Raw genomic sequence first — 17,979 nt, 5'->3', positions numbered from 1 at the left:
GACAGTTGTGTTGTCTGTTAGAATCAACACCTGCCCTGGAAGAAGTAACTCCTTGAAAGCCATTAATGCAAACTGGACTGCTAACATCTCCTTCATGTTGATATGTAGATGCTGTAGTCTGGCAGGCCACTTGTCTTGTATCCACTTTCCATTTAGATGAGCTCCCAAGCAATGTCCGAGGCATCTGTCGTTAAAATCTGACTCGCCTCTGGCCGGGTCACAGAGAGTCCCTTGTTTAGGTGACATTCCTGAGCCCACCACAAAAATTCTTTTTGAAGGCAAGGTATTATTTGAATGACAGTGTCCAAATCCTGGCAGTGCTGTGTCCATACATTTTTGAGATACCATTGTAGCTTCCTCATATGCAGTTTGGCATTGGGAAGCACCAGAATACAAGATGCCATGAACCCTAATGCTTGAAGGACTGTCCTTGCAGTCAGCACGGACTGATGAGATAGTTGATGGAAGTAAAGGGATAGACTCTTTTGTTTGTCCGGGGTTAAAAAGGCCATCTGGGCTGCTGTATTCAGTCTCACACCCAGAAAGCACATGTCTTGAGAGGGTACTAGACTGGACTTTATTTCGTTCACAGAATACCCTAGGCATCTTAGCACTGCTATAACATATTCCAGATGCTGTAGAAGGTCTTCCTTTTCTTGAGCCAGAATCAGGCAGTCGTCCAAGTAAGGATAGATTTGAATTCCTTGTAGCCTGAAGTAAGCTATCACTGGAGCCAGAACCTTTGTGAATACTCTGGGCGCAGTAGATAAGCCAAAGGGCAATGCAGAGAACTGATAATGAGAATTTCCAGCTCGAAAACGCAGATACTTCCTGCAACTTAGTCTTATAGGCACATGAAGGTAAGCTGCCTTGAGATCTAAAGTTACCATCCAGTGATCTTTGCCCAGCAGAGGTAAAAGCTGTTGTAACGTCAACATCTTGAACTTGGGAATGTCCAGATAAGTGTTGAGGATAGATAAATCCAAAATTGGTCTCCACGTGTTCCCCTTCTTTGGTACTAGGAACAGGCGAGAATAAAATCCTAGGCCCCTTTGTGATACAGGGACTGGCTGAATGGCCCCTATTTGGAGTAACTGAGAAATTTGCTTGTGAGCCTCTTTCCTTTGTGGAGGAGGAACGTCTGGCATGCCTTTGAAAGGGGGCAATGTATGGAAATAAAACCTGTAACCGTGGTGAATGATATCCAACACCCATCTGTCTTGAGTAATTAAATCCCAATTTTCTTTGAAAAGAGACAGTCTTCCTCCCAAAGGAGCTGCCAGACGAGAATCTACTGGCAGCTGAAAAGGCAGGTCATTGGGTCTGTTTACGAAAGGACTGACCCCTGCCCTCACCAGAAGTCTGAGCAGGTGAACTCCCTGTTCTAGGCCTAAAAGAACCTTGAGCTCTGCCCCTACCACGTCTAGACCTACCCCTAGACTGGGAATCATAAGCAGGATATGTCCAACCCTTAGTAGGCCAATTTCTACTAAACTTCGGTGGCTGCACCTGCAAAAAATCTTTAACAGTTTGCATAGACTTAGCTTTGTCCTCCATTTTCTTTAAAACTGCTTCCACAGGCGAACCAAACAACACATCAGACTGTAAAGGAGCATCCAAAATCCTTGTCTTAACATGCTCAGCTAAATTCTGATCCCTCAACCAGGCATGCCTGCGAAGAACAGAACTAGTGGCAGCCACCCTCGAGGAGGCCTGTACAGCATCAAAACCACATTGCAAAGAATGCTTACCCACTTGTTCAGACACATGAACTAAATCCAGCAACTCTTTACACTCAATACCTTCCGCCAAAGCATCCACCTTAGATTTCAATTGTGAAAGGAGATAATTTTGATATTTTAGCATGTGAAACTGACAATTCAACGCCCTCATGGCTAAAGTGGAAGAAGTATACACTTTCTTTCCCCATCTATCCAAAGCCCTTGCCTCTTTATCAGTGGGAACAGGGTTTTTAACAACAGAGGCCTTAACACCTTTAGGTCCCTGAGAAACAGTCTCGGGTCTGCCCTAGGACTCTTAAAAAGATACTTATGAGCTTCAGGCACCCTATAGTACCTATCAGGTTTAACAGGAGCAGGAGGCAAGGAATCAGGGTTCAAGGAAGCCTCTGCAAAAACATCTTCTACCACATTCAACACAGGAGGTATAGCTAAGGGCCTATGCTGGGGTAAAAACAAGAATTCCCTAAGCCTTTTCCTAGAATCAGAGTAATCTTGGCCTTCCCATTTAAAGTGCTCCCTCATGGAATGCAGAGTCTCTGAAAATGAGAAATCCTCAGGAGGAGAAGCTGTAGGAGTGGAATCATCCACATCAGAATCAGAATAAGGAGGATACTCCTGCAAGTCTTCCGCAGAAGACTCCGAAGCCTCTGAACACTGTTCCAAACTCTCAAACTCAGGTTCCACCCTAGGCCTCTTATCAGGAGGGGGCATAGAACCTCTAATCATAGTAATCAAATCTTCTGCCATTTTAAGCATATGTTTCTTAGGCACAGAACCTGAAGTGCTAGGAGAAGCCCCCACTGAAGCTAAACTTGGCCTACCTCTCAAAGAAGTTTTGGAAACAGAAGGAGAGGCTCTAACTACCTTGGGAAGAGAGGGAAGAACAGTTACCTGAGAGGCCCCCTCAGCCTGGCCTACCTCCTGAGAGGGCACATCCTGTAACAGTAAAGTCTCTGCCTGAGACTCCAAAGAAACTCCTGGCAAAACCTCTGACTCCACTGAGCCTTCTAAAGAACCGACGTCCGGGACTGCCGGTTCATCAACCCTAGGCTTTGCAGGTTTATCCTTGCGCTTCTTGGATGAAGCGGGCGTCGGAGCATCCGACGGCATTTTATAATTACAACGCTTCCCAAACACTAACCTGGCACAGTCCAACCTTCTCTTAATAGTGCGTTTGTTAAATCTAGCACAAGAGCGGCATCCAACAACGTCGTGCTCAGGCCCTAAACAAGGTATACACAAAGTATGGTAATCCCTATGAGGTATCTGTTTCCCACAAGAAATACAGTTATTCACTTTTTCTGACATCCGGTTAAATACTGAGGCAAGAAAAAACCAAAACGTTCCCCAACGGGGTACTTAGCCAACTTTGATTCGGTCTGAAACTCCGACTTCAGAAAATTTCAGAACGCCAACCTGCACTCGCAAAACTGCTTCTGCATCGGACCACGCGGCAAAAAAGACTGAGGATATGACGTCGGTCATGCACATTAGTACCCTGACGTATTGACATCAGTCTAATGCGCCCTGACCGACGTCAGCCATATACTTTGGTATTCGGGCCGACTGGACAGCGGACTACCCAATAGTTAGGACTGCAGCAATGTGGAACGAAGAACATCTAAAAATCTCATCTCTAGCCAAAGATAATTATAAGGCATTCATTAACTACATCCGAAGTCTAAAAAGGAATGCTCAGCTATGTGCCCAACTGGCGTAGATGGGATCACTCGTACTACATTGGAGGAAATCAGCAACCTGCTAGCTGGCAGACTCGGCTCAAACTTCACCCCTGCATCTCCACCTACCATACCCCAAAGCATACTAGACACCAGCCCTCTGCCTAGTTATTTCTCGAGAGAATAGGTCAACTCTGCACTCGCCAAGGCCAAAAACACGTCCTCAATGGGACCAGATGATAATATCCCAGGTGGTTTACTAAACAGTTTAAAACAAGACCTAGCAGACCCACTTGACATTCTCTTTAATCACTGCTTCAGAGCTACTTATGTTCCTGCAAAGTGGAGAACAGTAACAGTAACCCCAATGTACAAAGGAGGGGGAGCATCAAGTTACCTTGGCAACTACAGACCCACAAGTCTAACCAGCCTCATCTGCAAGGAGATAGAAAGAATCATTATGGACCTTAACAAGGACATAGGCGACCTCTAAATGCTGGACCCAACCCAGTTTGGCTTTAAGGGAAGATCATACTTATTAAACCTGGTGGACTTCTTTGAGAATGTCACCAAAGCCACAGACAAAGGTAAGACAGTGCACACAGCCTATCTCCACCTTGTCAAGCCATTTGACAATTCCCCACTCTGGCATTTTTGAGGAACTCTCCCAGATCGGGATTAACCCTTATGTTACTAGATGGGTACCCAAATGGCTCACAGACAGGACACACACCATCAAAACTGGCAACTCCACCTCCAACAGTTGACTCATCACCAATTGGAGTGCCACAGGGGGCTTGGCTGGACCCCTTACTGTTTGGCATCTATTGCTCAAAAGTCCAAGCCAAAGTAGACTGCCTTTGGGCCACCAATTTCACTAATGATTGCAAATTAGGAGCAATCAGAGTCCTCCAATTATGTCAATATATTACAAGAAGGGCCAACACAAACAAATGATTGGTGTCAAAGCCATAGTCTAAAACTAAATGCAAAAAAACACATTTTCTTTGGTAAAACGGAATGTCCTACAATTTACATTACTGACAAGCACCTCTCCCCACCAAGTTCCAACTCAGTGGTTGAAGACTTGGAAACACAGGTGGATAAGCAATCTGAACTCTGACCACCAAGTTTCCACAGTGGTAAGGAAAGCCTTCTACATAGCGCACCTCATAAGCAAAGGTATAGCATCCAGGTCAGGGAATGTTACAACTCCACTGTACTCAACCCTCATCAGACCACTAACAGAGTATAATGCATCCTTTTGCATATACCTCACCAGACACCTGCAGCAGCTGGAGACACTTCAGAGGTTTCTCACTAAAAAAATACAATGATTCCAAACCATAACATACAGGAATACATTGAAAGCCTTTTAGGTTGCTGAGAGGTGAATTGTGCCTGGCCTACAGCATAATCTCCAACCCTGCCTTAATGGAAATGCTGCACATCGGCAAGTCAAATGGCACAAGAGTTATTCACTCTAAGGATCTCAACCTAGCTTGTGACATTAAACAGAAAATGCTGGACAAACAGATACGTCTCCCAGAGACTGCCAGTTCTCTGGAATAGACTTCCTATATTCACGAAAGGACAGAGCTCCTCACTGACCCTACTCAAATGTAACCTAGATAACTGGATGGGAGACCGCAAATTCGCCTTCACCCATGTCCTTCATGGACAGGGGTAGCCAGTGTTGGTCACAGACCCGCTCTGTTCATGAATTCGTTCTGCAAATTACTCAAAGAAAAAGGATACCTGGGATTAACATGGCTAGGCTTGTAAAGGCTCTGGGGCCACTAGCCTAGTAACCTCCAATGAACCTATGCATCTTTGCTTGGAAGCGTTTGCTGCATAGGTTTTGTTATACCCAAGCAGACAAATAGCAAATGTTGGTAGTGTGATGAAAGAGGTGACTGGGAACATGTTTTGAGAGTATAATGAGTTGGCAGATTTTAAAAATTCCCTACACAGTACTCTATCTGAAATACTAAGTGTGCAAATGGCTGTAACTAAGGAAACAATTCTTTTGAGCTGGGATGCCTCACCCAGGCCTTAGTTCAATTATGCAGGCTGCCTAAAAGCAATTACTAGAAAATGGAAATCAAAGTCTATACCAACTGTACTTGAGGTATTGACCATCATAAAAAAGAAAACTGAACTGGAAGAGGATCTTTATAAAAGGGAAGGAGCAAATTACAAAGCAGTGACTGGAAATTCTGGTTAAAATGCATGCATAATAATGTTCTGGGGGAGGCAGGAATTCAGCACTTTTTTGTAATATTGAACTAATTATAGTAGCAAAGAAAATATATGGGATATAGTTTGAATTTAAATGGAAAATGTTAAAAAGGTTTGTTTTCTGTCTGTTGATGTATGTTTGACTATGTCTTAAGTGATAACTTAATAAAGGTGTTAAAACACATTAGAAAGCCCAATCTAGTTTAACTATGCTGTCACAATCACATTTCTCATTTTTTTGTTTTTAAGACACTGTCCTTATATTGAGGTCCCGTCTTAATTTGCTTTTGAAGCATTAGCAATAGTACAGAACCTCCTCAGGAATTACTTCTGATACCTTTGACGTAATGCTTCTTAGTACCAGGCATTTTTTTTTCTTCTAAATACAAACATTGTGTTTAACAATGCAAACACCTGTAACAAGCCAGTGATCCTCTGGATTGAGCGGTCTATAATAAGAAGTTATGTACCTACCATAACGTTCCATGTTAGTTGTCTTCTCTCGCCTTCTTTCTTGCTTGATGGGTTCGGAGCCGATCCTCGGCTCCGACTCGGCACTTGCTTTAGCTCGAGAACTCCTTTTACCAGCTCGAGGCAGCCCCATATCCCATGATGCAAGGCAGTAAGTACCCAGATCTCGTTTGTTGACAAAGGGCAATAACACCAAGCATAAATTACTTCCCAAAGGAAGAAGAAACTTACAGATGGAAAAAGGACCAGGTCTGAATGGTCTTTAGCATAATAGTTTCTTATACAAGGTCTGTCCAGGCCAGGGGGAAGGAGGGAGGGTCGCAAGAAAGAAGGCGAGAGAAGACAACTAACATGGAACGTTATGGTAGGTACATAACTTCTTAATGTTAAGTTGTCAATCTCGCCTTCATTCTTGCTTGATGGGACCGCGACCCTAGCACCTCTATCCTGGGTGGCTCAATGGAACAAACTCTTGAGGACTGTAGAGCCAAAACTGGCTCTGTCCCTGGAGGCCAAGTCCAATTTGTAATGGGAAACAAAAGTGTGAGGAGAGGCCCAAGTGGCCGCTGCACAAATAGTGTCCAAAGGCAGTCTAGCTTGAAAAGCTGTAGAAGTAGCTAAACTCCTAGTTGAATGTGCTTTAGGTTTTGAGCACAGCTGTTTTCCCCTGATCGTATAAATTTCAGTGATGACCGAAGAAAGCCATCTGGACAAAGTCACTTTAGAAACAGGAAGGCCTTTTTATTATCCGCATAGGAAACAAAAAGTTGATCAGATTTTCTAAATTTTTGTTCTATCCAAATAATATCTAAGCTGACGGTGGACGCCAAGATAATGTAGTTTTGTTCGGCTCTATCTGAATAGTTAGGAAAAAATACAGGAGATCAATGGATTGATTCAGATTGTTCTTTGAAGCGACCTTAGGTAAAAGGATGGATTGGTTCTCAAAGATACTCTGTCTTTGTGAAAATCAAATAGGGGTCGAACCGAAGAGCATGAAGTTCAGACACCCTCCTGGCAGATGTAATAGCCACTAGGAATAAAGTTTTCCAAGAAAGATATTTCAGGGAACAAGAAACAGCTGGCTCGAAGGGGAAGAATCAAGGATGTCAGCACTAAATTTAGATCCCACTGAGGAGGAGGATTCCTGATTGGAGGCTTTAGTAGGAAAATTCCTTTCAAGAAGGCCCTGCAGAGCCTATGGGACATAATATTATGATCTGCTATCCCGACATGAAAATTAGAAATAGCAGCCAATTGAACTCTGACTGTGGAAGAAGAGGAGCCTGCATGAAAAATCTCTGCTAAGAAGTCCAGAACTGCCTGAACAGGGGCAGTAAAAGGATCAATATTTTGGGCCTTAGCCCAATAAGAGAAACGTTTCCATTTGCTTGTGTAAATCCTCCTGGTAGAGGATTTTAGTGAAGCTACAATGATGTCTCTAACTGGGTTAGAGATCAAAGGAAGCCTGGCTAAGGAAGGAAGTGGAGCAACCATGCTGTGAGGTTGAGAGAAGGGATTGACCGGTGCAGCTGACCGGATTGGTGAATCAGTAGATCTGGCACTGGGTCCAGATGCCACGGCTGCACCAAAAGGTGATGATGGAGGAACGGGAACCAAACTTGTCGAGGCCAGTAAGGGGCAATGAGAATCAATTTGGCTCTCAAAACGGTAGCTTTCTGGATCACCTGAGGGATCAGAGGAAATGGAGGGAAGGCATAAAGAAGTCCCTGGGGCCAATCCTGGGTCAGAGCGTCTCTGGGGGGATGGCCTGACAGAGGGAAGAGGCTGAAGAAGTCTGGACATTTGCTGTTTTGGGTGTAGCAAAAAGATCGCAACATGGACGACCCCATTCCAGAAAAATCTCTTCCGCTATAGATTGCTTGAGAGACCACTCGTGAGGCATGAGGATAGCTCTGCTCAATCTGTCCGCTATAATGTTGGTTTTCCCAGGGATATGCGTTGCTACCAGAAACCGATGAGAGGAGATCGCCCATTGCCAAAGTCTGAGCGCTTCTCGACACAAGGGGTAGGACTTGGTTCCGCCCTGTTTGTTGATATACCAAACTACAGACATGTTGTCTGTGTGGACTGCAATTGTCCCTACGGGAAGAAAGTCGTTGAGGGCTTGCAACGTTAAAAGCACTGCTCTCATCTCCAGGACATTTATGTGCAGATGGTACTCGAACGGTTGCCACGTCCCATGAACCATCCTGCCCTGATAATGACCCCCACCCGATCAGGAGGCATCCGTGGTGACAGTGGCTATCGGGGACGGGGGTACAAAGCACCTGCCTTGGTGAAGCTGAGACGAAGTGATCCACCAAGCAAGATGTTGTTTGCATGTCTGTGTCACCAGAATCTGGTGACGCATTGGGAGTTGCTGGTATGACCACTGTGTGAACAGCATCCACTGAAGGAGGCGCATGTAGAATCGAGCCAGGGAAGAAGAGTAATGGCCGCAGCCATGAGACCTAATACCTTTAGAACCATTCTGGCCTGTACTTTCTTGCTGGCCAGAATGATCCTGACATGAGTCTGAATGTCTGAAACTCTTTGTTCTGTAAGGGTAGCTGACATCCGAACAGTGTTTAAGTTTGCGCCTATGAAGGTAATAGACTGGCAGGGCGATAAGGATGACTTTTCAAGTTGATTGAGATGCCTAAATGAGAACAAAGGTCTATTGTGTAATCCCTGGCTTGTATAAGCTGATGCCTGGTGGTGGCTGACAGGAGCCAGTCGTCGAGATACGGAAACACCTGGAATCCTTGACGCCTCAGGTGAGCCGTGACCACTGCCATGCATTTGGTGAACACTCTGGGGCTGTAGTGAGACCAAAGGGCAGGGCTCTGAACTGGAAGTGACTGGACCCCAGCCGAAAGCGGAGAAATCTCCTGGAGCGTCTGTGAATTTTGATGTGATAGTACGCATCCTGAAGATCTATTGAGCACATCCAGTTGTCCTTCTGTAAGAAGGGCAAAATTGACTGAAGAGTGACCATTCGAATCTTGTCTTCCTGACAGACTTGTTGAGTCTGCTGAGATCCAAAATTGGTCTCCAGTCTCCCGTCTTTTGGGGACCAAAAAGAACCTTGAGTAGATTCCGGCTCTGAATGGTCTATTGTTACTTGCTGAATGGCGCTTTTTTGCAATAGGTTTGCGATTTCTGAACCTGCAATTTACCTTAGACCGGTGGTACATCTGGAAGGGAACTTGAGGGGAAGGGACTTTCCTCGAAAGGAATTATGTAACCCTTGGATATGATCGACTGTACCCATCTGTCTTGAGTGAGGGAATGCCAGGCTTCTGGGTACAGTGATAATCTTCCCCCGACTGCCTCCAAGGAGGGACAGCCGGGCAACACCTCAGGGATGTTGAAAGGGCTTATCAGAGAGAGGCTCCCTGTTTCCCTGGTTCTTCGGACCCCCGCTGCCTCTAGAGCGGCGTCTGTTGTTACCCCCTCTGCCTCTAGGGGTAAACTGACCACGTGAATCCGGCGTGACTCCTTGGGATTTACGGAACCACATCTTCCCACCCTTCTGTCCTTTGGGATAAGGCCTAGAAGGGGTGGAAAACGGACTCCAACAGCAGAAAGAGTCTTGCCGTCCTGCTCACACCTGGTCAAGGTTTCCTTCACCTGAGGGCCAAACAAAGCTGACCCATCAAAGGGAGAATTTGTGAAGGACGCCTTAAAGGGATCCATAAAATCACATAGTCGCATCCAGGCTTGGCGCCTAAGAGCCACACCTGTGCCTGCGGCTCTACTCGCTCCATCCGCAGCATAAGATATTAGCCGCATGGAGGAGTTAGCAATGGAATTGAGGGTTCCTAGCTGCGAAGCAATCTTTTCTTGAGCCCCTGCAGCTGTAGGATCCTGAACTACTTCTCCCAGCTCCTTCAGGATATCTCTCTGGAGTCTGGTGAAGTGACAAAGATAATTCAGCGAACGCATAGCAAAGGTCGCTGAGGAAAACATCCGCTTGCCGTACCTATCCATGGTCCTAGAGTCCTTATTAGGAGGATGGACGGGCACGGAAGGATCTGCAAGTTCCTTTTGGTGGCCGCAGCCACCACCATGGCATCAGCGGGGACACCCTTGGTAAGGAATTGTTTGTCACTCGGGGCAGTGATGAATTTTGAAGGCCACCTAGGGACTGGCTCTACAGAGTCAGGAGCTGCCCACGCCTTTCGTGCAATAACCTGCATAAGGGGGTCGAAAGGCGGAGACACCCAGGAGGTGGAGGGCCGAGATGCAAACGCCTCTAGGTATACTGACTCATCCTCAGAGGGATTGTTGGTGGGCCAGTTTCCCTCTGTTTCAGAAGTTCTAGGATGTCTGAGAAGGAGACATCCTCAGAGGGGATCTAGGGATCCCTCTGACTCATCAAAGTCAGTATCCAAGTGACAGACTCGGGGGAGTCTACATGCTTCCTCTTACAAGTCCTCTTCCTAGGAGGATCTCCCGAAACATCAGGAGAATCCTCGGAAGAGGGGGAAATTCCCAATGGGGAAACCTGAGGCGGAGGATCTCTGGGTCCTGTAGCAAGAGAAGTGGCAGAGATGTCAACAGGTACTATAGAGGGAGGAGCTACGGGAACAGACTGCTGACTGATACCAGTGGCCAGTACACTCTTCATTACCTCGAATGCTCCCCTCCCAGGCAGGTCCGAGAGAACCCGCCCCGAAGAGCTAGGAACTCCCGGGACCACCGAAAGGGAAGTCTCCGAGGCAGATGTCGGAGCCAAGCTCACCAAGGCCGAGGCTCCAAGGGGAAGAGCGGGCTCGGACAACGGTCCGATGCCACTCACCCCCTCGGAGGAGACCATGGAAGCCCGACCACCGAATCCCTCTAAGGAAGAGGAGATAAGAGTAGAGGCTGAAGGAACAGAAGGGGGTATCCGTCCTCCAGCCGTAGCAGTAACCATGCCCGAAGACTCCAACTCCAAACTCTGGGGTAGAGTTGAAGGAGGAACTGTAACGGGGTGTGGACTAACAGTCGTCTGCTGAGACGGACTGTGTAACATTTGGGCCAGTACCTGTGACTTGAGTAATCTACTGACCACTCTCTCTAGGTCATGATCTGACAACCTGGATGACCTTGAAGATCGGCTCCGATGGCTCCGTTCCGATAGAAGAGGCGGAGCCGAAGTATCGGCTCCAAGGAAGGAGACCTCGACCTCTTCCTGGAATGAGCCATCGGAGCCGATACTACAGATCCTGTCGGAGCCGACTTCTCGGAGCCGACAGAACGTCTTGATGAATCGGCTCCAGCCGGAGCCGACACAGCCACCAAAGTAACGGTGTCGGAGCCGATCGGAGCCGACACCGATGCCTGTGCCACATGGGTGTCGGAGCCGATCGGAGCCGACATCGAAGTGGTCAAAATAGGTTCGGCACCGATAGCCATCGGTGCCGAGTGCTTTGTAAAGCCAGAATCGGCTCCAGCCGGAGCCGATCTCGACTCCGTACGAGTCGGAGCCGAGGCCGCAGGCTTAGGAACAGAAGCCTGGGCCTTGGAAACTCTTGCTGGTTTTGATGGAGCCGACTTAGCCAGAGAGCCCTCCGGCTTAAGAAGGCCCCTAAGAACCAGTTTGTTATGTCTCTCCTGCAGGACTCTCTGGCTGAAGGAGTGACAAATAGCACAGGAGTCCTGCAGGTGAAGAGGGCCCAGACAATACAGGCAAGAAGTGTGACCGTCTGTCAGAGACATCTTCTGACAGCACGAGTCACACTTCTTAAAACCTGAGACCCTCTCCTTTGACATGGTGCCGAAAAACACACACACACACCAGTCAAATTTAACTTAAATAAATACCAAAAGGTATTCTACAAAACCAATACACACCCTAACAGGGGGGGGATGGGAAGGGTTTTTTTAAGATACACTAACAAAAAATTAAAGGAGACAGGGATTTCTGTCAGAAAGGGAATAAAATAAGTTTAAAACTATCAAAACAAGGTTTTTTTAGTAAAAAGGGGCTTAAAACTCACAAAAGTGAAAAACTTACCAGGAGCTGGTAAAAAGAAGACCTCCCAAGCGAAGCGGCAAACGAGATCTGGGTACTTACTGCCTTGCATCATGGGATATGGGGCTGCCTCGAGCTGGTAAAAGGAGTTCTCGAGCTAAAGCAAGTGCCGAGTCGGAGCCGAGGATCGGCTCCGAACCCATCAAGCAAGAATGAAGGCGAGATTGACAACTTAACATAGACCCCCTTCCTAATAATTGCATCTGTCTTTCACACAGGAAAAATATAAGGATTCGAGAGTGGCCTAATGGTAAAGGTGTTTGCCTTACAAACACAAGGTGCAGGGTTTGATTCTCACAAGGAATAATTGGCTAGGCTTAAAATGGCTCACAAGGGCAGTTAGCCTAGTACTAATCTACGAACCTATATGTCACAGCTATGTGAATCTCACCTGATCTCCACATTACCATAAGGCATACCAATGGCCATTAGCACAGAGCGCACTAACTTTGCTCACTTGAAATTTACAGATGAAAATAAGAAAAAAATATCTGCAAACAAATTTAAGCGCACATTCAAGAGCACAATCTTTGTACACCCATACAATACAGGTTTTGCCCCAAAAGCAGCATAACTGCATTGTATTGTATAATACACCAAAGTCTATCTAATATGGAGCAATGCCTCTTAACTGAAGTTCTCTTTCTAGATTTAAAGCTAGCATTTAAACATGTATACAATTCCATATTACTACATAAACTAAGCTTCTGTGGTTTCTCAAATGATGTAATGCAGTGGTTCACCACTTATATCATGCTCAATCACCACCAACTCTTCTGGATGCCACTCAAGGGTCAGTACTTCGCAGTTTACTATTCTCACTTATTTATATATATGACCTCCCTTGACAACTTCCATAAAGTAGGTGCTTCTTATGAAGCGAGCAGAGTTATTACTAAGGACCAAACTAACTCCATATCTCCAAAATGATTCCTGCTCACCTTGAACTGGGTTACTAAAAACACTTTAGCTTTCAACACTCAAATATCCCAGGGATTCTTTTAGATACTCTGTAAAGATTAGCCTTGGTGCAGACATTAACCTTTCTAAAGTATCTAGGGGTATTACTTCAAAATAGGTCCTTCCATTTCACACACAAATTACCACATAGAAACCCCCCCCCCAACTCAGCTTAAATTCTCAAAACAGCTCATATGACAATAGAAACAAAAACAGGTAACAGCTATTAACATATTACTACCCAGACTAAAATATGGTCTACTGTTAATTGATCTGATTACCCCACACATGTTCTACATAGAGCTGAAAATAAAATTCTTAAATGTATTCACTCAGCACACACGAGAGACCACCACTGGTTTTCTTTAGACAGAACACTCTAGCTGTCAATCCCTGAAAGGGAAACTTTTCTACTCAACTCTAACTTTTCAACTCCTTAATGTAAACTGTTGCACCCTCTAAAACACAGCTTTCACTACTGAGAGTGTATTCATCTCCCAAAGACACTGAGTAACATGAGATAGCATCAACAAACTTGCACCATCAAGCTAGAGCAATATTAAACAAAAACATTGAAAAAATAAACTAAATTGTTTCCTTAAGCAACAGTTAAAAGTCCATGTTACAGATATTCATGAGTTACTTTGATGACCGGTTAAATAACTTCATCGTCACGTCTACAGAGAAAGCTTAGAAACAGTATGGTATTTAAGAATCTAACTGCATTTAATACAATACCAAATGACAGCTACTCTGCTGAATATTGGTCAACTAAAAGAATAAATCACAATGCAGTGTTTGGCCAAATACATGTCTACCTTTAGTAATACAGTGTGTGTTTAAAAATACTACACCGTAATACTAATTTATTTACCAGAAAGGAAAATTATATATATACCATAAAGGTGCCACAACAATCTTCTACCTGTAGTACTTCAGGCTGGCAAGATTCAGGCAGATTGGCACTTGCAACTTCCCCAGATTACTTGGCCAGACCCTTTCCACATAATCCTGCAGAGTGAAGAACTCCCCCCAATTCTCTGTTGGCCTTATTAGGGTTAAAAAAATGTAAAATGGACCTCAGGATTACTAACTTGACTTAGACAGAGGGGACTGAAGATGGGATCACAGGAGATGTATGTGGTCCTGCACATCTGTTGTTAGTACATAATTTTTATGCGATAGGACAGTCCTATCTTCCTCCACCTATAGGAAGTGTCCAAAAATTACAGACTTGGGTGGAAATTAAGATACGACCCAAGAAAATGCAAGTCTGAAAGAAATAGCTGATCGTAGCCCTACATGAAAAAAATGCTGTGCAAGTAAATTATACCACTGCTACTGTCCAACCATCAATTTTAAGGCTAAACTAATGGAAAAAGGAATACATCAAGTTATCTATTCACCTTAGAGGTCTACAAAGAGAATATGACGGCATTTGTAAGTAAATTAACTCACTTCCAGAAGGAAAGGAAGTTTTGGGAATGCTAACCAGAAATACTAGACAAGAGAGAAAAAACAGATAGACCTGGAGCTATAATGCTCATCCTTCTCCAGGGTAAGGAGTGGAAAAGCAGACTGTACCGTCACTGCAGGAACACCTGTGATGATTCATTCAAGGATTTTTAGTATTTAGAGATACTGTGCTCATTTATACACTGTAACCGGATACTCTCCCTTGTTGGGAGAAGTACAAGAAATTTATTGACTAAAAACACTGTTCCCGATAGCTACCCTAGGAGTAAAGGGCGGGCTACTTCACAGGTTCCAAGTCAAAGAGCATCAGGTAGGGATTGTTCATTTCTACTGCAAGAATTAGAACAAGGGGAGGCAGGGCAAACATCTCCAAGAAAAAAGAAAGATCCCAAAGTGGTACAGACTCTAGGTTGACCTGAAAAAATGTTCCCTAGGATAAAGTCCTGAAACAACTCAAGAAAGACACTGTATGCATCTTTATAAAAGCTTAACTGTACTGATTTTACTGAGCAAAGTAATCAAAAACTGCAGGAGCTAGAGCAAAATACTGGTCTGGCTCTATATCAAAGGCCAAAAAACAACTGTCCATTTCCTCCTGTACATTGTACTGATATTGAGCTTGTGGGTAGAAATCAGAAGCAGAATGACTTTGCTGGGGTAAGATGTGTCCCAAACCATCATGGGAACTGGAGAAGGCAGGGAGTTGCTCTTGATGGCAAGCAGGTTTGATGACGCTTGCCAGCTGGGTGCATTAGCATGTACCTGATAAGTATTAAATTTGAGAGCTTTTCAAGAGAAAAGAAAGCCATAACATTCTCAAAGGTATTGAACCCCACAGAGAAAATAAGAATGTGGCATTCAAAGAATACAACCCAAGAAAAAGAATGAATACGTGTCAACATCTTTCTGCTAAAATATACAACAGAAAGTGTGTGAACACACTAAGCATGAATAAGTCTATAATACACAAAATCCAAGCACTGTAGAATGAGAAAAAGGGTGTCCAATATAAGGCTTAAACATTTACTGTCCTTGGAGGATGGTATCCTCAAAATGGAGGAAAATAAGGACTGTCATAACAGGCTCCCTTTTTTACTTCTATCCTCTAAACACTGGCCTTCTCTGGGTAAAGGGGAACTCTGCAGGGACTGCAAAAGCAAATCTTGCAACTATAAATTATTATTGCATGGGAGGGAGGAAAGTAAAGTTTTGCAGTAAAATTACCATAACAGTAGACATGGCTGCAATAGCCTTCACTATATGGGGTTAAATCCTGTACGTGATATAATAGCCAACCAGCTACCAAAGCTTCAAGGGCACCTTCTAAGCACCCAAACCATTACTCAGTTCCAGATGACCTGCAGAAAAAGAAGAACTAGCCAACCAAGGAAATTTGATAGTCCAAGCTCTAGTCACCCCTGTTTCAGCCTCACGCTATTACTCAAATGGGAAAGAGATGAACTAGTTAAGTAACGAAAAGGTAGAACTGCTGAACGTTGAGGAAGGTGCTGATCACATGCTTTTAAAAGACCACTGGACCACAAAAGTGCAGTGGAAGGGCATAAACTGCACTGCAGAGAGTGTGTGTGAAAAGCTACAAGTCTTGTGTAGACATAAGCTTATACTGTTGTAAAGTACTGCAAGAAACTTACACCACCCTCCATCCTGTAATAAATAGGCTACACAAAGTCAGTGTTGAAGTGACTATAGCCAAAAACCCAAAGGGCATGAGAAAAAAAGGAAAGAATGTCTGTTTACTCTTTGCCATAGAGGAAGCTTCATTTCAAGGGAAGGTAAAGAAACAATCCCCAAAAACATTCTGATCTTGAAACAGCATAATAGAAACACAGAGGCCCAAGCTTCACAAGGTACAGAAAACCACAAACCTTTCTGGGATGGGTGACAGGCAGGTAGTCATTCCAGGTCAAGCTCCCATTCCCAAGCAGCATCACCAGACGAGTCCATTTACTAAAGCAGAATACCATGGTCAATGAGGGTTCACAGGCTGGCACAGACCTTCTATTCAAGTGAAGCAGAGCCCTTCCCAGACTATCTTTAAGTGCAATCTGGACTGATGGATGAGAAATGGCAAATTCACTCCTGGGGTAGCGCCCATGCTCCTTATGGATGGATGCAGTCTGTAAAAACAGTCAAAACCATGCTTGCTGACCCTTAACTTTCCCCTAGGAATAGAAAATTGGGTAAAACTGTCTAGGTTTGTAGGGGCTCTTGAGACATTAGCCTAGTAATCTCCTACGAACAAAAGTGGCAGACTTACCAAAGAAAGTAGGTGTTACATTTGACATGGTCTCTTGATGCTTTACTTTCCCTTGCTCTGTCTGTTGTGAAGGTTCAGCTGTGCAAGCCTGCACATATTAAATCAGAAATGACGCAAGCTTCTCAGTGGAATTGGACAGCAGTTCCATTCAAAGTGGGGCACTTGTGGCACCTCTCCAAGTCATATTCCAGACCAAGACAAAATATGCAGCTCCTGTGTTGTGGCACCAGTTGCTGATCTCCCGATGCCAAGAATATTTACAGTGCGATTCCTTTTCTTTAGGAATCAAAAAAAGACCTTCCAACACATAAGTATGTAAGCCAAAATGCAAGTGGCAAGACCGACCCATGGATTCTAGAGTTAGGATCATCCTGTTGTCTGAAAGAGAAGCACCCCACAACAGTTAAGGGGAAGCCCACATGCTCCAATCAGAGCTCAACAGAAAGAACCAACCATGGATGAGGTACTTGAAGTACCACCCAAATGGCTACTCAGTGCAAAGAGCTTCTTAAAGTAATATCTAAATATATTCAACCTGTACCCATCTTAACTTGCTGAAAGCTGTAATGAAAATATGCCAAAATTCAACTGCTGCAAACTATTCTAACAAACAGTAATGATAAAAATAATGATATTTCATACCAAACTGTCATGGTCTTGCCAATACATTTCATTCTGTGAGAAATCTTTCTGGCAGTCTTCCCAAATTTTAGATTCTGTTAAAATGAAATATATCAGTCACAAAACATATTTATGGTTACTGATGAAACAAGATAGTTCTGATATCTTTATATGGATACAAGAGTCTTTAGTCAAACACAACTGACCCAAAAAGCGCTTCAGCAAAAGATTAAATGATTTCTGTGGGGATGATCCCCATGTAGATGGGGGCACACCCTGTAGCCTCCTTAAATGCAAGTTAACTCCAAGGTTGCAATATCTTGCAGAAAGGGATTCCACGAGCCTGCGTTAGCAGGGACCATTTCAATCAAATTGTTTCCTTGTAGCTCTTTTGCTGAAGACCATCAACTTTCTGTTTAGACAATTCAAAATCACTTACTAGTATACATTTTCCAACATTTACTTCCCTTATTTTTCAATCTTTGC

General features: G+C 44.4%; 1 protein-coding gene across 3 annotated transcripts in view; it reads right to left on the bottom strand.

Annotated features, from left to right (window-relative positions):
• CCHR3.PART0H8orf88 (chromosome chr3.part0 C8orf88 homolog) overlaps nt 1–17,979 on the bottom strand; it is a 1,151,988-nt gene that overhangs the window by 670,378 nt on the left and 463,631 nt on the right. For all 3 annotated transcript variants that reach the window (XM_044065382.1, XM_044065379.1, XM_044065380.1), the window contains exon 3: nt 17,515–17,588. In XM_044065382.1, coding sequence (XP_043921317.1) covers nt 17,515–17,588 — 74 coding nt within the window. The remainder of the gene's footprint in view (nt 1–17,514; nt 17,589–17,979) is intronic.

This window comes from Protopterus annectens, chromosome 3.part0 (genome assembly GCF_019279795.1).
Source record: "Protopterus annectens isolate FY-2018-M chromosome 3.part0, PAN1.0, whole genome shotgun sequence".
NCBI classification, from domain to species: Eukaryota; Metazoa; Chordata; order Ceratodontiformes; family Protopteridae; genus Protopterus; species Protopterus annectens.
The sequence above is the reverse complement of the archived record's forward strand: the minus strand, read 5'-3'. Positions and strand labels throughout refer to the sequence as shown.